This window comes from Lynx rufus, unplaced genomic scaffold, assembly GCF_022079265.1.
Source record: "Lynx rufus isolate CCGP_SWC_20201006 ecotype Redwood Valley unplaced genomic scaffold, mLynRuf1.p SCAF_4, whole genome shotgun sequence".
Taxonomy (NCBI): domain Eukaryota; kingdom Metazoa; phylum Chordata; class Mammalia; order Carnivora; family Felidae; genus Lynx; species Lynx rufus.
The window spans coordinates 33,790,680-33,817,828 of NW_025814856.1; the positions used below are offsets into that span (position 1 = coordinate 33,790,680).

The 27,149-nt window shown below is 40.3% G+C and overlaps 1 protein-coding gene across 2 annotated transcripts; it reads left to right on the forward strand.

Annotated features, from left to right (window-relative positions):
- Positions 1-26,580, forward strand: KBTBD8 (kelch repeat and BTB domain containing 8). 2 transcript variants are annotated; one of them, XM_047096009.1, is made up of 4 exons: positions 1-82; positions 660-870; positions 4,942-6,056; positions 26,266-26,580. In XM_047096009.1, exons 1-4 carry the CDS (start codon positions 67-69, stop codon positions 26,379-26,381), a joined length of 1,458 nt encoding a protein of 485 aa, XP_046951965.1. In that variant the 5' UTR covers positions 1-66; the 3' UTR covers positions 26,382-26,580. The 2 variants fall into 2 exon arrangements, with proteins under 2 accessions (XP_046951965.1, XP_046951964.1); XM_047096008.1 differs by lacking the exon at positions 26,266-26,580 and adding an exon at positions 9,317-12,621.
- Positions 26,581-27,149: the final 569 nt, after the last annotated feature.

Genomic DNA, 27,149 nt, shown 5'->3' on the forward strand with positions numbered 1-27,149 from the left:
CCCGGGAGCGAGAGAAGCGAAATGACATTTCCTCTTTAAATAGCTGGAGCCGGGCCCCGTAGAGAAATGGCCGCGTCGGCAGGTGGGTCGTGTGGTGGCTAGGGAGGTGTGTTAGGGGGGAGGTGGGCCAGGGTCCAGGCTTAGACTGCGAGCTGAGGAGGTGGCGACGAGGAGCCGGAGAGAAGGATGGGGAGGTGGAGAGGGATGAGGGGAGGGAGGATGGATGGCGTGGAGGGCGGTGGGCGGTCCGGCTAGGCAGCGATGGGGAGGCCGGGTACCCGCCGCCACCCCGACGCGTTCATCAGGCGGTTGAGGGGGCACTGGCGGCCTCCATCCATCGAGCTTCCCTCGTGAGGCTGCTGCCCTCCGCTCTCGGCTGGGACGTTCTGGCTCTCGGCGGAGTCGCCGCAGACGCCGAGACTGTTCTGCCGGCACAGTCCCTCGGCGAGCACGGGGCTTCGGGCTCGCCGGGCTCCCGGAGGAACAGGCTGGTGCTTGAACTTGCATCGCAGTCCTCTCTGTCTCTCCCAGATCCTACCCCGCGGTCCCTTTTGATGGTGTATGTCTCTACACATAATATGTATTTTTCTAGGGGCGGGGGGAACGTGAACGCCGTAACTGGCTCGGAACTTCTTGTGGTTGTACGATTTTTCTCCTAGATTTAAGTAAGTCTTCCCCAACACCGAATGGGATTCCATCTTCAGACACAGCCAATGATGCCATGGACCCCTTCCATGCGTGCAGTATTCTTAAGCAACTCAAAACAATGTACGATGAAGGACAGTTGACAGACATTGTAGTGGAAGTGGATCACGGGAAAACATTTTCCTGTCATAGAAACGTTCTTGCTGCAATCAGCCCTTACTTCAGGTATGATGATGGTAGAAACTTCTGTCGATGTCCGCACGGAGTTCCCTTTGTCCCTCAGTATTGCCCACTTGATTATAAAACGGAGGTGAGACGATGAAATGAAACCCGCGGAGTTTGTTTCCTTAAAATAAGTAACAGGCCCTATTTTATTAAGCCCTTGTTTTTGACTTGATGGGTTCTTCTAGAATTCAGGTGGTTGGTTTTTAAGTGAGTGAATATATTTTTGTTTGTTTCTGGCAAATAACTACAAAATCTAGAATTGGGCGGCTCAGCATGGCCGCCACAGGCCACATGCAGCTCTTTAAACGTCATTGTTTTAAATTAAATAAAATAAAAAACTCAGTGCCTCAGGCAAACTAACCACATTTCAAGTGCTCAGTAGCCACGTGGAGGTAGGAGCTGCCAGTTGTATAACCCAGATAAAAGTTTGGGTGGACAGTGCTGATCTAGTATTTGTTCCAAAACTCCAACCACGACACATATTTCTCCAGTGCCTGTAACTCTTAGAATTTAAAACTTACTAGCACGTAACTTGGGAAACAAATTACCACTCGGTAGTTTGTTTTAACGCCACAGGGGTCAAAGCAATGAAATAAAATGAATGAAATACAGTTTCTGCGTTATCTTAGGCTCCAGACTCACGATCGTTTCCAAGATTTCCAGAAGTGTTTTTAAGTGAAGTTTTCATTTTCATTGCATTCTTCTTTGGGTATCAAAAAGTTACAGCAGTACAGTTTTAAAACCTGGATCTAACAAAGAATTTCCTACTTTAAGACAAGATCACTGATACAGTTTCCTGCTTGAGTTTAACTTCCTTGGTTTCAAGTGCTCATTTTTTTAAGCCTTTCAGTGTTCACTGATAGTGTCTGAAAGACAGTGGACTAATTTTCTCAACTACGGTCTAAAAGTGCTGTTTTTCTTTTTCAGGGTGCTTTTCAGTGTAGCGTTCCAGACCGTAGTTTCTGGTTCCTCTTTCTCAGAATACTGGGTTAAATATAGTCGCTTCATAGCCTGATGCTTATGATGTAACCATTAAGACTTGCCTAGGGATAGGTCATTGGACTGTTAAGTATTAACCATCATGAGGCAGTGAGCTGGAAGGAAAAAAGAAGAAACTGATATGCACAGAAGGTAGGAAGTTGGGCCTGGTAATGGAAACTGCCTGGGGAGATTTGCTTGTCCGGACTCTCCGTTAGACATGGTTAGTTCATCCATGGATTTAAATATATGTCCCGGTTACTACTGATCAAATTCTGGGCTAAGCTTACTTTACCTACATTGTTTTTTATGTCTTTACAGTCCCGTCTCTGTACAGTTATTTCCATTTTAAATGTGAAAAACTGAGATTCGGGGAGGTTAAATGAACTGCCTAAGTCATCTAGCTACTAAGTGGCAGAGGCTGGATTTGATTCTAGAGCCAAGCTTCTTAGTCACTATCATGACTTTTAACAAACAGGAGTGGGTCCTCTTTGAAGTTGCCTTTCAGAAATTTCTATTGTATGTTAAATTTGAATAGTTAAAAAAAAATTGAAACTTGAAAGTGAAAATGTCTATATTTGATACTGAAATTTTATACTCTGGCTTGTATCATTTAAATTTTATACTTAATTAAAATTAGTTCTGAAGACTTGGACTAATCACCTTAAAAGAAATATGCTATAGTAGATTTTCTTAATTATAAGAAATTAAGGAAATGCTTGGAAAAGTTTCTAAGCATAAGAGAGGTGAATTCAGATGAAGGTATTTGGCTAGAAAACTCAAGGATTAGGTTCTTATCTCTTGCAAGAGCTATTTGTACAGAAATTTCTTGGCACTGGTGCTGCTCCTTATGTGAAATCGAGGAAGACATACTTAATAGTTTCTAAGTCTTGCATCACTGGTGGAAAAATAAGAATAGCTTGAAATCTGGCATGGTTGTGTCACGATCCCAGTGACCTGTCAGAATTAAAATTTGCATGATCATTAGAAACTTTCTGCTGCTCAGGATTTTGTGTGAGGAAATGCTCCATCTTTATGTGGCATTTCCAGAAAGAACCTAGTAGAACAGAGAACCCATCAGGTATCACACTGCTCCTGTGTGTGAGGCCAGCCTATTCAAGTCAGCAGAGTTCCCATGATAAAGGGGTATGTGGTAATGTTCTCCTTTGGGAGTTAATCTTTGCCTAATGAAAGGCTTTATTTTTCTTTTTAATTGGGAGCTGTATAGCTGGGTGTTTCAGCACCTGAACTGGAAAACCAGCTCCTATACTGGGACATCTAGTTTTCACTCATGAAAAAAAGCCCATTTGATCTTAAACTTAAGATTTACATTGTAGAAGCCAAAATAGGACTCAGAGGTGGTGAACCCAGGCAGCAAGCTGGGTCCTTGTACCCAGGTATATACCCAGGGTTTCTCATTGTATCTTAAAATTAACTAGTTAAGGATATTTTTTTTACAACCTAGCATTGTAAAATGAGAAGGGCCTAGAACTGTATCAACAACTTTATCACAAATGTTAGGTTGATTTCTTCAATAGACATCTATTAAGCACCCAAGGGCAAACAGCCCTTTTCTTAAAATCTTTTTCAAAGAACCTTGATTTGATTTTTGTATTTAATTTTAACAGCAGTCCAGGAAGAAGCCTTAAGGGAGGGGAAAAAAAGGCAAATGATGTGTATATACGACTAATAACACTTAAATACAGAGTCAGACTTTTGGCTACTTAATATTTTGGCCAAGAAGAGCCCACAAATGCAGATATTTACAATAAATAAATAAATAAATAAATAAATAAATAAATAAATAGGGAAGTAAGTAAATAAGAAAGTCTGCTTTCAAAGGCAAAAGCTTGGGATTTTCAAAACCGTCATCTCCAAAGAATTAATTCTTAAACTCTCTTTAGAAGTACGTATCATGGGGCACTGGGTGACTCAGTCGGTTAAGCGTCCGACTTCGGCTCAGGTCATGATTTCACAGTCCATGAGTTCGAGCCCTGTGTCAGGCTCTGTGCTGACAGCTCAGAGCCTGGAGCCTGTTTCAGATTCTGTATCTCCCTCTCTCTCTGCCCCTCCCCTGCTCATGCTCTGTCTCTCTCTGTCTCAAAAATAAATAAACGTTAAAAAAAAAAGTACACATTATATTGAGCCTACTATAATCTATTTATATTCAGATATACCTGGGTAAAATATGGTACCTTTGAGAAAACTGAGTATATTTCTTTAAGCAAAGGTTTTCACACTGTCGAAGGAAAAGTGAAGTGATGTTCTTTATATTCCTTATAATGATGAAGGAAGCATTCAAAAGATAAAGGGAATAGGTAGAGAATATGAACTTCTGAAGAACATCCTGTTTTTCTGAGATGAAATTTTTAAAGATCTATTTTGGGGACAAGTTGCCTTGTATATTTCCATTGAGACATGAAAAGTTTAATCAGTCTATATATGCCAGTGTCTTACATTGACACCCTCCATGCATTCTTAAATTTTCTTACTGGTCTGGTGAGTTAAGATCTCAAGTCCTTAAGGCAACTGATAAGAAGGTTGGATAGGGACTCCAAGGAAAGTAAGGTGTCCTGGAATATTTCATGGCATCTTTCGGTGTGCTTTATTTAGGTATATTCTTTTTCTCAGAGTTGGCATAAAGGGGACTGGCCCTCAGAGTAGGATTTTCGAGATTAAGCAGGCTAAATGCTTATGCTAGATGATCAACTTTTACCCCCATTCAGAATATCAGGAAACACATTAGGAAATTTTTTTCCGTTACAAAGGTTATCTCTGTGGTAACTGTATACCTCCAAAAATTTGCCACCATAATTTTTTTTTCCAACGTTTATTTATTTATTTTTTTGGGACAGAGAGAGACAGAGCATGAACGGGGGAGGGGCAGAGAGAGAGGGAGACACAGAATCGGAAACAGGCTCCAGGCTCTGAGCCATCAGCCCAGAGCCCGACGCGGGGCTCGAACTCCCGGACTGCGAGATCGTGACCTGGCTGAAGTCGGACGCCTAACCGACTGCGCCACCCAGGCGCCCCTGCCACCATAATTTTTTATATGGAGTGCAGATATACTATTAACCACTCTTTCCTTCCTAGATCCATGTTCACTAGCGGCCTTACAGAAAGTACTCAAAAAGAAGTTCGAATAGTTGGTGTTGAAGCTGAATCCATGGATTTAGTGTTGAACTATGCCTACACCTCCAGAGTTGTTCTGACAGAGGCCAATGTTCAAGCCTTGTTCACTGCAGCTAGCATCTTTCAGATTCCTTCCATCCAAGACCAATGTGCTAAGTATATGATCAGTCATTTGGACCCGCAGAATTCTATTGGGGTCTTCATCTTTGCTGATCATTATGGTCATCAGGAACTCGGAGATCGATCAAAAGAATACATTCGTAAGAAGTTTCTGTGTGTCACCAAAGAACAAGAGTTTCTCCAGCTGACGAAAGACCAACTGATAAGTATATTAGACAGTGATGATTTAAACGTAGACCGAGAAGAGCATGTTTATGAAAGCATCGTAAGGTGGTTTGAACATGAACAGGATGAAAGAGAAGGGCACCTTCCAGAAATTTTTGCCAAATGCATACGTTTTCCTCTGATGGAGGATGCCTTTATAGAGAAAATTCCACCTCAGTTTGCACAGGCTATAGCCAAAAGCTATGTAGAAAAGGGCCCATCCAGTACCAATGGCTGCACACAGAGACTTGGAATGACTGCCTCCGAAATGATCATATGTTTTGATGCTGCCCACAAACACTCAGGAAAGAAGCAAACAGTGCCTTGTCTAGATACAGTCACAGGAAGAGTGTTTAAACTATGCAAACCACCAAATGATCTAAGAGAAGTGGGGATTCTCGTATCACCAGACAATGACATTTACATTGCAGGAGGGTACAGGCCGAGCAGCAGCGAGGTCTCCATCGACCATAAGGCAGAAAATGATTTCTGGATGTATGACCATTCCACCAACAGGTGGCTCTCCAAGCCCCCCCTGCTGCGAGCGAGAATAGGCTGCAAACTGGTGTATTGCTGTGGTAAGATGTATGCGATTGGAGGTCGTGTTTACGAAGGTGATGGGAGAAACTCACTAAAATCCGTGGAGTGCTACGATAGCAGAGAGAATTGTTGGACCAGCGTTTGTGCGATGCCTGTTGCCATGGAGTTTCATAATGCTGTGGAGTACAAAGAGAAGATCTATGTCTTACAGGGTAGGTGCCTGAGTGGTTTATTCTCCATGAGAGGGTAGCAGAATAACCTACTTCTATTAAAACAGGTGCTTGTTCTTGTTCACTGGGGACTTCCTCTGGCTTTCTTACCATAATCTGTTGGTGGGAACAGTCTATTCTAGAAAGGATGTTTAAAGACCATCAGCTTGTGAATCCACAAAGGCAGGCATCTTTAAATGAGCCTGTAAGTTTTTATGTTCTAACTGTGTTTTGACATCACGTAGAATAAGTATTTTTCAAAACATAATCTGATAAGTATTAGTTTGGCCTTCTGGAGAAAACTATTTCAGAGCCGTTTTTAAGACTTTAAGAGAGCAAGTCTGATACATGTCTTTTTACTCTTCCATAATACATAATCAAGAGATGTAGCAACTACTTTTTATGGAACTTAGTGGATTAGTTTGAAAGAGAAAAAAGAACAAAGAACTTTGTGATCAACCTTAGGATTGCCAAGGTCATGAAACAGAATTATAAAGAGTTTGAAATTGCAGTCTTTAGATTTTAATTTCACCGCAGTGTGTGATACCTTTCAAAATAAGTTTTTAAGCTTTTTCACTGAAAAACTTGGGATGCCACTTTTTCTTGCGTTTGCTATTACGGATGAAGAGGGACTATCAAATCTACTTAGCTTTAAACATTTTTTTTTGTTTGAACTACTGAAGGCTAGGACTCTGGTAAAGATGATGTAGCAGCAGTAGTAGAAAGAATGACCGAGTAGAAATAAGATAATTTATCGAAGGTTCTAATTGGTGATAAATAATGTTTTCCCTGTGTTTGGTTTTGTAGACATTTTAGTCGCTTGGATGTTGAATGCGATGATGATACAATCAACATCTTTATTCCTCTTCCTGTGTTTCTTAATTGCTTATACATGTTTTCCTCACACTATTACTTTAATAAAATAAGAAAAAAGGGATGATTCTGTATAGATACATAAGATTTTTTTCGCTGTTACACCATTAAAAAAATATATTCTTTGCTTGTCATCCTTATTTGACACAAAATGCCTGAACCCATTTGTTTAAACTTCAATATCATTTTAATTCTCCAAAAGGAGTATTAACTAACTAGTATCTTATTTTAGTTAAATAGGAACATGGGCATGGATAGGTTTATTGGTCTTGCTGAATAATGGAATATAAGAATGGATACATAACCTGTCCATTATGGTTGCATAGGTTATATCCTCCAATATGATGATTTCTCTACATATATTTTGGTCTTGCTGGCTAACCAGTTAGTTGGTAGAGATATAATTAATTAAGAGATTCCCAGTTGTGAGGTAAAGGTTATGTATTAATGTAAATACTAAAGCAAAGTAACAATGAATTAATAGCATTTTCAGGGCTGGAATGAACATTGTTTAAGCTGAGATTATGTTTTATGTAAGAGGAATCTGAGACTCTAAAAGTTTTCTTAATTGCCTTTCACTGGTTAAGCTTTTAAAGAGGACTTTAGATTTTAAAATTTACTTTGTTTGTCATCTTTCCTTTTTATAAGAAATTTGTAGGGGGTGTCTGGGTGGCTCAGTAGTTAGGCATCTGACTCTGATTTTGGCTCAGGTCACAATCTCACGGTTCATGAGTTTGAGCCCTGCATCAGGCTTTTGCTGACAGCCCGGAGCCTGCTTGGGATTCTATCTCTCCCTCTCTCTCTGGCCCTCCCCTTCTCATGCTGTCTCTCTCTCTCTCAAAAAAAAAAAAAAAAAAAAAAAAATTGGAGAGAGGTAGTACACATTAGTTTTAATTTCTTTTTCTTTTTTTAAACATGTTTATTTATTTTTGAGAGAGAGAGTATGAGCAAGGGTGGGGCAGAGAGAGGATCTGAAGGGGCTCTGGGCTGAGAGGGAGATCATGAGGTCATGACCTGAGCCAAAGTCAGAGGCTTTACTGACTGAGCCACCCAGGCGCCCCAGAAAGTTTTCATTTCTATTGTCTTTATTAAGAATCCTGTTAAGGGGCGCCTGGGTGGCTCATTCGGTTAAGTGTCCGACTTCGGCTCAGGTCACGATCTCCCGGTCCGTGGGTTCGAGCCCCGCGTCGGGCTGTGTGCTGACAGCTCAGAGGCTGGAGCCTGTTTGGGATTTTGTGTCTCCCTCTCTCTGACCCTCCCCCGTTCATGCTCTGTCTCTCTCTGTCTCAAAAATAAATAAACATGAAAAAAAGAAAAAAATTAAAAAAGAATTCTGTTAAAAGTCAGTGAGGGTAGGTGATGTGCAACCAAAAGGTGGTAGTTTAAGAAGCTCCTCTAAGAAAAATGGAAATTATAGTGTCACTACTACTGAGTAGTCCGTTAAATCTGTAGATAAGAGTAAATCTAGTTCAGTTTTCAAGGGGAAGCTCAATTTAGAAGTAGGTATTTCTAATCTAAACAAAGCCTCTTTATATAAATAAAGTTGACATAAATAGTCAGAAGCTTACGCTGTACTATGTGTGGCTATTGGAGTATCATATAATCTGTTCATAAAGGGTCCAGATTTTTAAATCAAGGATTTTATACAAATGTTATAGTTAGCCAAACTCTTGTAAATCTTCGCTAGTTAAATTCATGCGGACATTTTTATATTGGCAGTCTGTCTCCGCACACCCTTTTGTCATCAAAATAGAATTAAAAGTGACCCAAATTCAGCTCCATGAAATGTATGTTTTCTATCCTGTTAAAGCCATGTTTTTTTCTCTTAAGTATTTGTCTTTGCATTACGGCAGTGCTAAAGTAAACATATCCGTGGCCTGCAGACACACATCTGAACAATTCCGTGTGCTGCCTTCTAATTAAATAATTAGCATATAAATTTATAGTGGTTTGTTCATGATGAAGCTGTATACATACTCTGATCGTACTGGCTAACCATTAGTAATTATGCTTTTTTAGAGCTGGCTTAAAATAAATTTTCTGAAATATACCATTGGGTAGAATAAATGGAGCCAAGCTCTCAATTCTTATTCTGTCTTCAAGTCAAAGTAACTCCTTCTCCCTCCCTATTTCGAACCCCTCCCCAATTCAGGTTGACTATAATATTACGTGTTATGTTCTGCCATGGAATGAAGACATTTTAAACTATTTTATACTATATAATGTATCTCTGGAAATTATACAAGAAATCTTTTAGAAAGTGAAATATTTAGAAAATTAGGCTCTTCAACATATAACCAAAAAGACACATGTAAATATATATATATATATATATATATATATATATATATATATATATATATTCTTGTTTTTCTTTCTGTTTTTTTTAGGAGAATTTTTCCTCTTCTATGAGCCTCAAAAAGACTACTGGGGTTTTTTAACCCCCATGACTGTGCCTAGAATCCAGGGCTTAGCAGCTGTATACAAGGACTCTATCTACTACATAGCTGGAACCTGTGGAAATCATCAACGTATGTTCACTGTAGAAGCCTATGATATTGAGCTCAATAAATGGACTCGGAAGAAGGACTTTCCATGTGATGAGTCCATAAACCCGTACCTTAAACTGGTACTTTTCCAGAATAAACTCCATTTATTTGTTCGAGCTACCCAAGTGACCGTTGAAGAACATGTCTTCAGAACCAGCAGGAAAAATTCCCTTTACCAATATGACGACGTCACTGACCAGTGGATGAAAGTGTACGAGACCCCAGATCGGCTCTGGGACCTTGGCCGGCATTTTGAATGTGCTGTTGCTAAACTCTATCCTCAGTGTCTTCAGAAAGTACTTTAATGAGTAGCAGGCCTTAGTGAGCTCACTGGCATCTTGGGCTTGGGGAAACAATGATACAAGAAGTGCTGTCAGTATTTAAGAAGCTGAGAGAGTTTATATATGGCAATGGGTGCTCTTAAAGATTATGGTGTAGGAGGGATTTCTTTTCATCCTTGTGATGTTTTCATTTCATTAAGCAAAAGGTAACAAAGTGCAATTATCAGCAATTTTTTTTTTTCTGGTATAAAAGTAATCCTTTTCATTCTAGAATTTTGTGATAATTCGTCACTGAGATACCAGATGAATCAACAACTATGCACTCTTTTAAGAGCAGTTAGGGTATTATTGGTCAGAGACATCCAAACTAGTTTGATGTGACTTTTTATTTTAAATACGGGTAAAAATTTGAGGCAATATCACTAGGACTTTAGCTGTGACCTCTCCAACACAGAGAAGCACTAACTTAGACCCTCATTCTTAGTATGTATATATATATATATGTATATACATACACACACACACATTTGTGTACTGTTTTCAAGTGTACTGAGATTTAAATATGTTATTAGAGTAGGCTGAAGGAAAACAAATACGTCTTAGAGCTTTTGGTCTGATTGTTTCCTATTTCCCACGGAAGTTTAAGTTAAGCTAAGTTTTTAGTAGTTTTTTTGTTGATAACTTTTTCGTGTGCTCACACTGTCTCATTATTTACAAATCCCGAAAAGGGCTTAAATTCACAGGTGGCTGGTGCTGGTGTAAGTGAATTCATGTGTATACCTAGATAGGTTTAAATTGTCTGAGCCTATGCTTACCTTTCAAATTGGCCTGTTAGTTTTGTGGCATCGTACTTTACCTGTTGAACTCTTGTGATTTCACAGGATTCTCTGCCTACATGACAGTAAGATATCTAACTGGACTCAGAATAGTGAGAACATTACTCTCAGTTTGCACTAACACGGGCCATTCTGTTGCCTGACCTCCTTTTCCATCCTCCACCTGTCCCTTCATTATCGGTACAGTGAAAGTGAACTTATTTCTCTTCTGCACAGAGCATAATGTGAAGTTTTACACCTGCTTTTACATTTTTGTTTTCCAGAAACATGGAACTCCTTCGGTGGTCTAATTTAATGGCTTTTAAGTTACATATGACCATTAAAACCTCACTTTTTTTTTTTTCATTTTTGCACTTAATAGTAATGTATATTTTTACATTGCAAACTTTGTTCTAGCTGAAGGTGACTGAGAAGGAAAAGGGTGAGTGAGTAGAACCATAGCATTATAGGTACTAAATCTCTTTTCATATTGAACGGATGAATTTCTAACAGTCAGTTAGTTATTAACATAAAGGACAAACCAACTCATTGGTCATACCTAAGGTGGATATTTGGATCAGTGACTTGTTTTTTACTATGCCTAGAATAATTGATAAAAAGTAGATGGATAGCCCGGAGTCTGTCCTCAAGTAGAATATTTTGATTCTCTTAAGGAAAACAAACTGGCATGGTTTGTATTAGAAACTCTTGCACAAATTGTCATGTGATACTGTGAAACAAATTTGAAACATTGCCTCTTTGCCTCACATACCTCGTTTTTCAGAAACTTTCCAAACGGCTTGTCCTTGACCTCTGCAAGTAAGGAACGTTTTCTGAAGCAGAATTTAAAGTGGACAGCATTTATAGAATTAACATTTTAAAATCAAGTCTTGGGGAAGTTGGATATGTGGTTTCTTATTGGCCTTGATAGTATGTCTATAATCTCTTTATAAACTTTGTCAACCACTTGTTTTTTTCTCTCTCTAGTTTTTCTTCTGTTTTCCTTTATCTTCATGCTGTTTGGGGGCTTTTGCTGTGAGTGTTTTGAAGCATCTTTACAGTGTTGCATCGCAGACGGGAGGACAAAACGAAAATCCCTAACTTTTGCAAGAGATGTTCATGTAATTTATTTTTGGAAGCTTTGTTGAATACCTTAAGATTTCCTGCCGCTTCTTGACAATCTTCTGTATTTATTTAGAACAATGTGTTACTTGAAAACATGACATAGAACAGTGAGTTAGCAATTTACACGTGCTGTGTGACATATAGGGGTACAATATACTGTGGTCAATTCTGCAGTAGGTTTATTCCGTTCATCTGCACAACAGTCGATCCTTTGCTATAACAATTTATATCGGGGGTGTGATCTAAGTATAGTGTGTCAAAGCCAAGGCTTAGAATTTGCTACAGGAGTAGAATATATATTGAATTTTGTACGAAGAACTATTTGTTTAAATTATATAACTGGGATATTTTGCCACTTTTAAAATGATTTCAGAAGAGGTCCTAGAAAACTAAGATTAGTAATTTGTGTGGGTATGTGTTTAGATATTTAAGGTACATTTGCATAGGATGATGAGAATAAAAGTAAAAGGCACAATGGGGACTACAGAATTAAAATCTAGGCTAACATATGCCAGTCCCACTTGAACTTCGTTTTTGCATTTGAAGAATGTATGTAGCACTTTCCTCTGTATTTTTTACACATTGGAAACTGGACTTGGTGTAACTGTGTTATAGGAAAGTAGGAACCGTATTCTTTATTTTCCATCTTTGTTTTCTGTTATCCTGCAAAGATGATGCTTAAGCATCAGGCTGATTTCATGGGTGCATGAAGAAAAGAGGGTGTGCTCTGCAAGGAATCAGATTCCCGACGTGAAGCAATTTAAAATGGCATTCAATGTTCAGTGCTCAGGTATGTAGTTAAGTACTGTAGTCCTTTGGGGGCAAATGTGTAGATATTTTTAAACATTTTGCCATAATTGCACAATTTTTTGCATTTTTACCTGATGGCATTGTTTCTTATAATAAAACCTTTTCTGATTAAAAACTACCATTGTTGTAACTGGACCTCTGACTAGGGAGTTGTACAGAATTAAAATTTGGTGAAAAACATGAAATACCTTCTGTCGTAGTAGAATGGAATAAGATTTTAATCTCTCAAATATTTGGCCTCTGAGACAAAATGAACTAGTTCATATCACCTTATATAATGCTCTTTAAACTCCAAAGCAAGCTTGCTTATGTCATTAATACCTTGGATGTGTTTGTTCTGGCCAGAACTTTTGTTATTCCACTCCTCTGTCACACACCTCACATCCAATCCATCAGAAAATTCTGTCGCCTCTTCCTTCAAAATATACCTACACTCTGGGGCGCCTGGGTGGCTCAGCTGGTGAAGCATCCGACTTTGCCTCAGGTCATGATCTTGTGGTTCGCGGGTTCAAGCCCCATGTCAGGCTGTGTGCTGACAGCTTAGAGCCTAAAGCCTGCTTCAGATTCTGTGTCTCCCTCTCTCACTGCCCCTCCCCTGCTGTCTCTCTCGCTCGCTCTCTCTCTCTCAAAAATAAATAAAAACATTAAAAATGTGTGTGTGTATATATATATATATATATATATATATATATATGCCTAGACTCTGACCAGGTACCATTAACACCATTATCACCTTGACTCTGACACATATATATATATACCTAGACTCTGACCAGGTACCATTAACACCATTATCACTGTAGTCTAAACTAGCCTACCTTGTCCACCTTAATGCACTGCTCCTGAACTGGTCTGCCTTCTGTCACCCTGGACTGGTTGTAATCTGTTCTGTTCTCCACACAGTAGCCAGATTATGTCCCTCTTCTGCTCAAACCCCTCCAGGAGATGACTTCTCATCTCCTTTCTGATGAGAGCCAGACTCCTTCCTTACATGATCGACCCCTCACAACCCCACCTCTTGGACCTCAGGTAACATCCCACCAGCTCACTCTATTCCAGCCACACAGACTGCCATTCCTGAGACAGGCCAAGCCCTCCCAACATCACTGCCTTTATCCTTGCTGTGTTTTTAGCCAGGGAAGCCCTGACAACCCACTTTACTCAAGCCTCTATTAAAATTCCAGACAGGACCTCCCTGATCACATTATGGAAAAGAGAACACTTTGCTTCCAACTCTACTCACCCATACCACCTGTCTTCCCCCATTGAAATGTAAGCTCCATGAAAGCAAGGAATTCATTTTATTCATTATGCACCTCGGATCTGAGTCTAGCATATACTAGGCACTCAACGAGTGGTTTTTTTTTAACGTTTTTCTTAAAAAAATTTTTTTTTAATGTGTACTTATTTTCGAGGGACACAGCATGAGCCAGGGAGGGGCAGGGAGAGGGGGAAACACAGAATTCAAAGCAGGCTCTGGCCTCTGAGCCGTCAGCAGAGAGCCCAACGCAGGGCTCAAACTCAGGAGCCGTGAGATCATGACCTGAGCTGAAGTCAGATGCTCAACTGAGCCACCCAGGTGCCCCTAGGCAATCAATGAGTGTTTGTAAAAAAAAAAGAAATGAATTCTCAGTTAAATCTTAGAGAACTCTGAGATGTGGTAGGACCCCTACAATCCTATTTCATCAGATGGAAAACACAAAGATCAAGTGAATTGCTGAAGGTCATCTAACTAATAAGGAGTTCATCTGGGATTAGAACAAAGATTTCCACTTTGACCTTAGTCTATTTCCTACACGCTCCATTAGTTCCAAACAAAACTGAAGGAGCGGTAGCAACTTTCTAAGGCAACACTGTTACATAAAATATCCACTGTAATTTTTAACTGTGATTGATCATCAATGAGGGAATAGATGACGTGGGAAAATACCTTCTCTTTGTCACCCCACCTGGATATCCCATTTTTATATCATTATGCTAATATACTCCTGTTATGAGTTCTGACCCTCAAGTAAGTTGAAAAACAAGAAGTAAAGGCTTGTGAAGTACTGTTATTTTGGTTCTTAAAATGACTTAACGTGTTAATTTTAATGTTTTAAATGTTTCAAAATGTTTGAGAGAGAGAGAGAGAGAGAGTGGGAGAGGGGCAGAGAGAGAAGGAGACAGAATCTGAAGAGGGCTCTGTGCTGGCCGCAGAGAGCATGATGTAGGGCTCCAGCCCATGAACTGCGAGATCGTGACCTGAGCCGAAGTCAGACGCTTAACCGACCGAGCCGCCCAAGTGCCCATGAGTTGCCATTTTAAAATCTTGGTTTTGGGGCGCCTGGGTGGCGCAGTCGGTTGAGCGTCCGACTTCAGCCAGGTCACGATCTCGCGGTCCGGGAGTTCGAGCTCCGCGTCAGGCTCTGGGCTGATGGCTCAGAGCCTGGAGCCTGTTTCTGATTCTGTGTCTCCCTCTCTCTCTGCCCCTCCCCCGTTCATGCTCTGTCTCTCTCTGTCCCAAAAATAAATAAACGTTGAAAAAAAAAAAATTAAAATCTTGGTTTTGTATGCCAGTGGTTTTTATTGAAAAATTCTTTGCAAATACAAAAAGTAAGTGATCTGGTATCTCTAAATCTTCGGAGCAATGATGTAAATGACATCTGCTTAGTCTTTTTGAAGTGAAATCTGGCATTTTATATAATGGATTTGAGTGGAGGGAAAAGTATTTTCCCATCATTTATGCTTCTAGGATACACTAAAACTTCTTGACTTAGAACTTTGGTAGACATGGGGCGCCTGGGTGGCTCAGTCGGTTAAGCGTCCGACTTCAGCTCAGGTCATGATCTCGCGGTCCGTGAGTTCGAGCCCCGCGTCGGGCTCTGTGCTGACAGCTCAGAGCCTGGAGCCTGTTTCAGAGTCTGTGTCTCCCTCTCTCTGACCCTCCCCTGTTCATGCTCTGTCTCTCTCTGTCTCAAAAATAAATAAACGTTAAAAAAAAATTAAAAAAAAAAAAAGAACTTTGGTAGACAGAGTTCAAGTGCTTTTCAATATAAACATGAAGAGGTAGCATTAACTACGCCAGTTCTAGTGAGTCCCTAATTCTCATTCTCCATACTCGATTTTGACTACCTGTATCTCTCTGGTAGAAGATTCAAGAACCTGGAAAGTTGGGTCTCTGGCTCATGAGTCTGCTGGTTTTCCTTTCTCTTTTGGTAACCTGTGTTAGCCCAGATACTGTGTGTATACACAAGCAAGCTGTTGCACACACGCCTACAGGTGAATCAATATGGCTGGCATTTCAGAGACAAGAAAAAGCACAGTCACAAAGTAAACATTTAGAGATTTAACTTGCTAGGCCATAAAGGCACAATTTTCATCTGTGAAAGTGGGAAGTGTTTTATGACTGCTGAGGGGGAGCACAGTCCAGTATGACTAGGTAACCATGACACAATATTTACTTCCACTCTTCAATCATGTATTTTAAATTATTAAAATGGCAAAAAATATGCAATAAACATCTCACAGCCACCACCTCTATTGTTGAAACTCTCTTGCTCAAGAACCCTGTTACCAGGTTTGGGGTTTCATCGAGATGCCAACCCATGGACCCCACTGCTTTTTCTACTATCCATTAGTCCCTCTTGGGGACCTTTCCTGAACTTAGTCAAGTTCAATTCCATGATTCACTCAGAATAATGTCATTTTACATTTGCTCAGTTACCTTGTCTCTTTTTACTACCGCCATACCTGCCTGACAAAACCCCATCCCTGAGTGATTCCAGCTATGATCCTTGTCTGTGCCTGGCCCTGAGTGGCATAGAAATCCCATTCTTGCTGGCGGTTGGACCCTGCCTGGTCCACTGTAAGGCAGGCTGGCAGTGTCAGAGTTAACACCCCGGAGGGCTAGACTGCACCCAATTCCTGTTGGGACTGGTTGATAAAATCCCAGCTTCTTTCTACAGGTGGAATACGTGACACATGTTCTCTACTGTCTCCTAGAGGTTCCTCAGTGCAAACGAATCCTAGTTGACCATGAAAGTAACCTGCTTGACATCACACCTTCCCTGTTTCACTTTCCCGCCCTCCTACCATTGCCTCTTGGGACATCCCACCTCCCCTCAATGAACCAACTACTGGCACTCAAATCCTTCCTTGGACCTGCAATCAAATACTTGCTCAGGACTGGCTTCTGCAAAAGCCCAACGTGAAGACACTGACCATTCTTCCAATTCCTCAAGGCTCTCCCGATATTATGAACTTTGTTCATATTGTTTCCTGTACATGGAGACTCCTCTTCACCTGTTCTTTGCATAACTATTTCATTCTCATCTTTCAGGTCTCAAAGAAATCTTCCCTGATAATCCTAGCTAAAATAAATGCCCTGTCATGCTTGATCACACCATCCAAAGTGGTTCTCTTCCCATGACTTTTTGTTTGGTTCCCCATCGAACAGTAAGTTCCGTGAGGACAGGCACCAAGTTGGTTTGTTATGCAATGTGTCTGGAGGACCTGGAAAAGTGTCTAGCATATGATAGACTTTTTTAAAATATTTTTTTAGACTTTATTTATTTTTGAGAGAGAGAGAGAGAGAGAGAGAGAGAGAAAATCTGAAGCAAGAGCCAGGCTCCGAGCTGTCAGCACAGAGCCTGATGTGGGACTTGAACCCATGAACCATGAGATCATGACCTGAGCTGAAGTCCGACGCTTACCTGACGGAGCCACCCAGGCGCCCGAGACCTTCTTTGTTTTTGATGACTTCAGCAGTTTTGAGGAGTACTTCCTGGTCAGATGTTTTGTAGAATGCTCCTTAATTGGCATCTGTCAGATTTTTTTCTTTTCCATGATTAGACTGGGGTTATGTATTGTGGGGAGGAAGACCACAGAGGAAAAGTACCATTGTCACAGCTTATTAAGGGTATATACTCTCAATCTGACTTACCACTGTTGATGTGAACCTTGATCACCTGGCTGGGACAGTGTTTCTTAGGTTTCCCCACTGTGAAGTTATTCCCTCCCTATTCCATACTGTACCCTTCGGAAAGAAGTCGCTATGGGAAGCCCACACGTAAGGAGAGCAGAGTTACTCGCCATCTCTTGGGGGTGGGGCATCTACATAAATTATTTGGGATTCTTCTCTCTAATCTATTTATTTATCCATTTATATCAGTATGGGCTCATGAATACTTAATTTATACTTAGGCTTATAATCCACTAATACTTTATTTTCAAATTGTTAACAGCTTTGGCCATCGGGAGCTCTTCAGTTGGGGCCTGTGCCCTTCTGACCTACTCCCATCAAAATAAATGTTTTTGGTTTATTTTTTTTTTTTAAAGGGGGGGGAGTGTCTATTTTTGCCACTGCAAGATGCTCCAGGCCCATCTTGTATATTTCCTTCCCCAGCCCCCAAATCCATTTTCCCAAGTATCTCCAGTTGTTGTTCTCGGAGATGAGGGCGTTAGGTGCGCTTGTTGCTACTGGGATATTGTTTCTAGAACCTCTCAGCCAACTAGATAAGGAAGTAAGAACGTGTACGTACTTTAACCCGGCTGCCACCATCCACCATCCATTTACTTAATTATTCAGTTCTAGTATATACATAGAGTGCTGTAGGGATTGTTCACCCACACTCCCATGGAAAGTCACTTTATCAGTGAGAGTACAGTCCTTTTGCCTTCACACTAACTCCATTCATTTCTAGAGTTATTCAGGTCGACACCTCTCCCTCCCATCTACTTTCATGAAGCTGTTTTACACATTTTTTATAATTTCTATGATAATACTTAACTTCTTTAGCCTGTGATATGGTGGATTATATTCACTGACTTTTCAAATGTTGAACTAGCCTTATATATCTGGAATAAACCCCACTTGGTTATGATGTATGTTTTTATACATTGTTGGGTTTGATTTGCTTAAATTGTGTTGAGAGTTTTTGACTCTATGCTAATGAGAAAAATCAGTCAGTAGTTTTTCTTTCTTGTAATGTTTTTCCTGTGTTTAAGATTAGGGTAATGCTGGTGTCTTAGTAAGAGTTAGGAAGATTTTACTTTTATCCCATTTTCTGGAAGAGATTGTGGAGAGATGGTATAATTTGTACCTTGAATGTGTTGTAGAATTTATGAGTGAAACCATCTGGGCTCGATGCTTTAATTTTGTAAAGTTACTAATTATTAATTCAGTTTCTTTAACAGTTAGTGGGTTGGTTACTCAGACTATATATTCTTCGTTAAGTTTTGAGTTTTTCAAGAAATTGGTTCATTTCATCTACAATATAAAGTTGAGCATCAAGTGGTTTATAGTATTTATTCCTTTATTCTTCTAATGTCCAGGGAATCAGTAGTGATTAACCCCTTTTTATTCCTGATGCTGGTAATTTGTATCTTGCCCCTTCCTTCCTTCCTTCCTTCCTTCCTTCCTTCCTTCCTTCCTTCCTTCCTCTCTCCCTCCCTCCCTCCCTTCCTTCCTTCCTTCCTTCCTTCTAATCCAGCTAGAGGCTTATTTATTTTATTGGTCTCTTCAAAGAACCAGATTTTGATTTTAATTAATTTTCTCTGTTGTTTTGTATTTTTAATTTTTTTTTTCAACGTTTTATTTATTTTTGGGACAGAGAGAGACAGAGCATGAACGGGCGAGGGGCAGAGAGAGAGGGAGACACAGAATCGGAAACAGGCTCCAGGCTCTGAGCCGTCAGCCCAGAGCCCGACGCGGGGCTCGAACTCACAGACCGCAAGATCGTGACCTGGCTGAAGTCGGACGCTTAACCGACTGCGCCACCCAGGCGCCCCTTGTATTTTTAATTTCATTAACATCTGCTCTAATTTTTATTATTTTTTTCTGCTTGCTTTAATTGTTATTTTTTACTTAAGATGGAAACTTATGTTACTACTTTTAAATCTTTCCTCTTTTTCTAATATGATGCATGTGATGCTATAAATTTCCCTCTAAGCAATGTTTTTGTAGTATCCCACAAATTCTGATATGTTATATTTTGCCTTCTTTAGTACAAAATATTTTGATCATGTCTGCTTGTAGAACTGGCCCTTTTCATAATTATGTAATGCCCCTTTTTATCCCTGATAGTTTTCCTTGTTCTGAAGGCTTTCTATCTTAAATTCATATGGCCACTCCAGTTTTCATTTAGTGTTAATTTGATGTAACTTTCTCCAAGCGATTTCTTTTAACTATCTGAGTCTTAATACTTAAAGTGGGTTTCTTGTAAATAACTTAAAGTTGGGGCTTTTTCTTTATTTATATCCACTGTGAGAATCTATCTTTTAATTGATATAGTTAGGACATTTACATTTAAATTGATTATACAGGGACACCTGGGTGGCTCATTCGGTTAAGCGTCCGACTCCGGCTGAGGGCCTGATCTCCTGGTTCCTGAGTTCGAGCCCCGCGTCGGACTTTGTGCTGACAGCTTGGGGATTGGAGCCTGCTTCGGATTCTGTCTCCCTCTCTTTCTGTCCCTCCCCCGCTCATGCTCTGTCTCTCTCTGTCTCAAAAATAAATAGAACATTTAAGAAAATTTTTTAATTTATTATACAGCTGGATTAATATCTACCATATTTCTTACTGTTTTCTATTTGTTGTCTTTATCCTTTCTCTTTTTCATTTATTTTCTGCCTTCTCTGGTTTAATTTTTTTTTTTAATGTTTATTTTTGAGACAGAGAGAGACAGAACATGAACGGGGGAGGGTCAGAGAGAGAGGGAGACACAGAATCAGAAGCAGGCTCCAGGCTCTGAGCTGTCGGCACAGAGCCTGACGCAGGGCTCGAACTCGCGAACCACGAGATCATGACCTGAGCCGAAGTCGGATGCTTAACCGACCGAGCCACCCAGGCGCCCATGCCTTCTCTGGTTTAATTGAACATTTTATATGATTCTGTTTGAGCTTTTCTCTTATCACATCAAATATACATCTTTGAATTTTTTTCTTCCAGTGGTTGCCCTAGATTTACAATACACATTTTTTAACTAATTCAAATTCATCTTTAAATAACACTATACTGCTTTGTATAGTGCAAGTACCTTACAATAGAGTTTCCAATTCCTCCCTTCCATGCCCTATGGATTTGACTGTTCATTTCACTTATCCATAGGCTCTAGTCACTTAATACGGTATTGCTATTTTTACTTTAAACAGTTATCCTTAAGATCAATTAATGTAAGAAAAATATTTTGCTTTCATTTAATCCTTCTCTGACAATTTCTTTCTGTAGATCTAAGTTTCTGACCTATATCGTTTTACTAGTTTCTGAAGAATTTCTTTTAACATTGCTTTTAGGACAGGTGTGCAAATCATAAATTGCTTTAGATTTTGTTTGTCTGGGAAGGTCTTTATGTCTCCTTCATTTTTAAGGATAAGTTTACTAGACTTTGAATTCTAGGTTGGTGGGGTTTTGGTTTCAACCTTTTAAATATTTCATTCCACTCTCTCGTTATATGCATAGGTTCCAAAGAGAAGTATGAGCTGATTCTCATTCTTGTTCCTGCCCAATGATGGATTTTTTTTTCATGTTGCTTCTTTAAAGTTTTTCTCTTTGGTTTTGAAACTTCAAATATGATATACCTTGGTGAAACTTTTGGTATTTATCCTGCTTGGTGTTCTCTGAACTTCCCAGATCTCTAGTTTGGTGTCTGTTATTAATTGTGAAAACTTTTCAGCATCATGCAAATATTTCTTTTGCTCATTTCTCTCTTTCTTCTCTACCTGGTGTTTCAATTTTGAATATATTATACCTTTTATAATTATCCTACAGTTCTTGGATTTTTGTGTCTTTAATTTTTTTTTTCCTTTTTGTGTCTATTTGCAAAATTTCTACTGGCATCTATTTAAGTTCACTGATTCTTTCCTCAGCCACATCCAGTCTACTGATAATTCCAACAAAGACATTTTTCATTTCTTCTATAGTGTTTTTGACTTCTAATATTTCCTTCTGATTCCTGCTTGGAGTTTCTGAGATCTTTGCCTGTATGTTGTCTGCCCTTTTCATTAAATTTCTTACCTCTTAGAGTTGCTTCTTTTTAAGTGATTGGTTTTTTTAAAAAAATGTTTATTTATTTTGAGAGAGAGAGAATGTGTGAGTGGGGGAGAGAGTCAGAGAGAGAGGGAGAGACTATCCCAAGCAGACTCCATGTTCAGCATAGAGCCCAATGTGGGGCTTGATCTCATGACTCTGAGATCATGACTTGAGCCGAAACCAAGAGTCGGATGTTTGACCAACTGAGCCACCTAGGAGCTCGATTACCTTACTTCACATTACTCAATACATCATGTCTGACTTTCAGTGAATAATTACGACATGGTAAAATGTATGAAAAATATATTCTGAACAGAAAAATCATGCATCAGAGTCATGAGATAGAGCCCCGCATCAGAGCCTGCTTGAGATGCTCTCTCTTCCCCTCTGTCCCTCTCCCCTACTCAGGCTCTTTCTTTTTAAAAAAAGAAAAAGGAAAAAAAAACTAGGATAAATAGACCTATAGCATGAGCATTTATGTTAATATGGCTAGGAGCTGGGCTTTGTTAAATGATTGCTATACTTAAGGTCTTAGAGGCATTGAATTTCTCTAGTACCCTTGTTTTCTCTCCTCCTTACCTTTGGTCTTCTCTGAGTACTTCTACTCAGAGAAAGTCGACGTCTTGCAGCTCTTATTATATGGAAGCTTGTTGGTGTGGTTGCATAGGTACTGGAGAAAGACCGCAGTATGAAGTTCACCAATTGAATCTAAGCCTTTTAAGTGAGGTTGTGTCATAGAGCTGTGACCTTCACAGTTATTTTTCCAGCGGAATAGTGTTTTATTTTCCCTCAGATCATCTTCCTTTCCCCATTATGGCATTCCCAATCTGTTTCTGACCCCTATTGACTATGCACATTCCTTTTTCCCTTAGGTGAGACAGGAAGGCTAACTCTTCCTCCAGCTTTTATCAAGTTCTGTCGACGTATTTTTCCCTGGAGAGGCTATGGAAAAGGCTCTGGGTGTATGTCACAATTATTACCCCTCCCCTGCTGCTGGAGCCACTGGGGAACCTTTCTCAGATCTTTGCCATAAGACTGCTGGGGTGACTGTAGGTAAAGCCTGCAAAAGTTTGGGGGCTCCCCTAAGATGGCAGTTCCCACGGCTTCTTCACTCTCACGCTAGTCCACAATCAGCCTTCAGTAGTTCATCGAAATTATCATTGACGTGTTCTTATGGGTCTTGGGACTTTTGGGCCAGGTAAGCAAATGGTGACTGCAACTGTCTGGATTTAGCTGTACTCCAGATTTCAGGGTGACTGTTTGCCCTGCAAACAATTTCTCCGATGGGTCCAAGAAAAGTCACTGATAACTCTTCCTAAAACAGCTTTATCTTGCTGCAAGTTTTGTGAGTGACAACTTCCAAGCTCTGTACATTCCGGGGCTGAATCTGGAAGTTTATAAAAAGCTTCTCATATATATTTGTCAACTGAATGAGTTATTCTTTAGTTCCTACATAAATACGTTATGCCCTCTTTTATGTATATATGATATATTTCACAATAAAAAATAAGTAAAATAGTCTTACTTTATAAAATATGTTCATACACGTAGTCATATTTAGGTATCTTTTGTTTGTAATTGACATGGTCATGGTGTTATTTAACATATAGTTCAGTGAATAATGACTCTCAAGTACCTAATAACCCAGTTTTCTAGGACCTAATTAAAATTATATGATATGATTTAATTAAAATCATCAATCTATTTTGAGATTTTTTAAAATCCTACCTTGAAAACTAAATTGAACATTAAAATGTAATCATTTTAAATTATCCTTATCATGTATACACAGAACATTTTCTATTGATTAGTTTGTTCAAAGTAAATGGAATTTAATAGATCTTTTTCTTCCTTCTCCACTTCCACAAATATACGCGCAACTATATGATTTGGTGAAAAAAAAAAAAAAAAGAGTATAGGGGCACCTGGGTGGCTCAGTTGATTAAGTGTCCGACTTCAGCTCAGGTCATGATCTCACAGTTCGTAAGTTCGAGCCCCACATCGGACTCTGTGCTGATGGCTCAGAGCCTGGAGCCTGCTTCAGATTCTGTGTCTTCCTCTTGCTCTGTGCCCCTCCCCCACTTGCACTCTGTCTCTCTCTCTCTCTCAAATATAAATAAAAACATTAAGAAAATTAAAAGAAAAACAAAACTAAGCATAAATATTAACAAATAAAAAATGTTCATAGATTTTCGAAGTATTTTTTTGTTGTTGGTCTGATGAACAGAAATTATAGTGTTTTTGGTGAATATGAGCAGATTTCTTAACCTCTCAGAGCTTCAGTTTTCTTGTATATAAAATAGTACTAATAATCCACCTAATACACTTTTTGTGAGGATCGAGTAAGCATGACAAACTGTTATTACAGAGCCTGGCACATAATGAACACTCTATAAATGTTCATTGTTGTTAGTATTATTAATAATTATATTATAGTCTTTCAGGTATATTCAAAACGTAGCTTCAGCAGAACAAGATTTTCTTAATAGCTAGTATGACATATATACTAAAGAGTAGGGAAGCCATTTGCACTCCTGTTAATGACATTGTGCCCATAATCCCCAAGTGAAAGCAATTTTCACAGTTTTCTGGTCACACAGATCTCACTTTCCTTTCTGCCTTGTGCATTTCTCAAGGTTTGAGCTTCAATAGTATTTAAAGCAAGCTTGTAACCTTTGTCTGCAAAATAAAAATGAGGGTTTCTCGTTGTTTGCTTTTAAGACCCGTCCTTTGAGTTTATCTTGTCCTCTACTGTCATTTAGAGATAAGGATCTAATAGAGTTCGGGTCACGTAGGTCACCTCTTGAAAACTGATTCCAAAGATCCTTTAACGATAAAGAGACAAGGTCAAAACACCGCACCTCCCACCAGCAGTCAGATTAGGATGTTTGGCATCTATCCATAAGTCAGGCAGCCAAAGTGAAGTTTTAAAAATCATACACAGGGAGTGCCTGGGTGGCTCAGTGGATTGGTTAAGCCTCCAGCTCTGGATTTTGGCTCAGGTCATGTTCTCACAGTTCGTGGGATGGAGCCCCTTGTTGGGCTTCTTTGCTGACAGCATGGAGCCAGCTTGGGATTCTCTCTCTTGCCCTCTCTCTCTGCCCCTCTCTTGCTTGTTCTCTCTGCCTCAAAATAAATCAAAATAAACTTAAAGAAAAATCATACACCGGGAAGAACCTGTACAACACGGGAAAGAATTTCCATGTCAGCAGTGAGCATCTGAGATGGTGAGAAGTCTGGATGCTCTCTGGCAATTGGGCTAAGCTCACGAGTTATGTCAAAGTTAGCAATGGAAATCAGGATTCTGGCGTCTACGGTGCTGGTTTTAGCTGAATTAAATTTTTTTTAATGTTTGTTTATTTTTGAGAGAGAGAGAGAGAGTGTGAGCAGGGAATGGGCAGAGAGAGGAGACACGGAATCTGAAGCAGGTTCCAGACTCTGAGCTGTCAGCACAAGAGCCCGAAGCAGGGCTCAAACCCATGGACCACAAGATCATGACCTGAGCTGAAGTCAGACACCCAACCGAATGAACCACCCAGGTGTCCCTGGTTTTAGTTGAATTTGAGTGAACTGGTGGATTAACTCAAGCAGACAATGAAGAATGAGAAGAAAAAGTATCTAAGAACAAAATCTGAGAAATTCAGCTGGAGGATAAGAAAGGGGACCCGTGAAGGAGTCCTGCAAGAGAGAGTTTCAAGAATGAGATCCATAGAGAATAAGGGAAATGTAGGCTACAAAGGGGCTCCTGGATCTGGCAGCTTAAAAGTTTTTTTTTTTAATTTTTTTTTAACGTTTATTTATTTTTGAGACAGAGACAGAGCATGAACAGGGGAGGGGCAGAGAGAGAGGGAGACACAGAATCGGAAGCAGGCTCCAGGCTCTGAGCCGTCAGCCCAGAGCCTGACGCGGGGCTCGAACTCACAGACTGCGAGATCGTGACCTGAGCTGACGTCGGACGCTTAACTGACTGAGCCACCCAGGTGCCCCAAAAGTATTTTTTTTTAATGTTTGTTTATTTTGAGAGACAGACAGAGAGATAGACGGACAGAGTGCGAGCAGGGGAGGGGCAGAGAGGGAGGCACAGAATCCAAAGCAGGCTCCAGGCTCTGAGCTGTCAGCACAGAGCCCGATGTGGGGCTCGAACCCGCAAACTGTGAGATCATGACCTGAGCTGAAGTCGGACGCTTAACCGACTGAGCCACCCAGGTGCCCCCTGGATCTGGCAGGTTAAAGCCTGAAAATGACAGAGCAGATTCAGCAGGGTGTTAGGGACAGAAATCACACTGCTGTGAATTGAGGTGCATATGGAGGGTGTGAGTGGGGGTGGGTGGGCAAGGGTGTGGGCACCCGGCCCAGGAAGCCTGGAGGCGAGGAGACTCTGAGACACGCAGGCCTGGAGCCACCAAGTTAAAAAAAAAAAAAAAAAAAATCAGAGTACTTAATAACTTTCTGATAAAAACAGGAGATGAGAAATACCCATGCAAAAAGTCATAACCTATCCCTCTTCTAGACCATCCCCCATTGAGAGTTCGGCATGTAATAAAAGCCATGTAATAAAAGCCATGGAGACACGAACATGCAGAAACCGACAGGCAGGGGTCTGGAATGATGAAAAACAACTCCCTAGAAACAGCAGCAGAGTGAAAGAAGACAAAGGGAAAAGGACACACTTTTTGGGGGCCTCTCGCATTTGTGCAAGAGCATAATGTGAAGTGGGAAGTTTTTGCAACTTCTTGCTACTTTGCCCCACAGGCCAGATGAAATTCTACCCAGAGCCAGCTGCGGTTCTCACCTCTCACCCAAAACATCTGGTTTGGGGTAAGTACTCAAGGTCCCGTGTTTGCGAAAGCATGTGGTGGGTGTGGTGATGGCAGGAGTGACAGGACCCAGAATGGATGGGCTAATCAGAGGGGGCCAGACGGGAAGGTGGCAAAGACCCGAGTCCTTTCACACAGTGGTGTTGTACCGGAGAGATAAGAGAGGTAGTACCCATGACCTAGACCCGCCCCCGGTCCTTCACTGATTCATGGGTTTCATTGATGGTTTCTGGATCTCTCCACTAGGTTGTAGGGCATGCGCCCAGGGATTTAGCCCTGGGACAGCTGTAGTCCACGGTTTATAAAGCCACACTACAGCTGGGGGTAGGCAAAGAGAAGGCATAGGGCACGTGGATCTATACTTTTACGGTCATGCATAAATGTGATATATAGCAAAATATGTACATCTATATATGTATGTCTTTCTCGAAGGTTTCTAAGAGATACGATTTTCTCTTAAACCTACATTTCACTATTTCAAAAATAAAATACTATCCACGTTTTAGAGGGTCCTGAGCTGCACAAGTTTGATTTGTCGTTCGGCATGACAAACTCTATATTTTAAGCCCATGTATCCTATTTATCATACTTGTATATGACACCAGCCTCCCATGCAAAAAATATTTTAATGTTTATGAGCCACCGGCTGACATCTTATTCTTGCGCAACTTTCTACTTTCCAAAATGCTTTTATATACGTTATCTTTTTGGAGCCTATCGCCCGCACGGCAGCCATCTGTCACTGCTCTGTTTTTAGTGTTGTGGAAACAAACAAACTGAAAGGGAATTGTGACGTGTGTGGGATCCGACCTAGCTGTA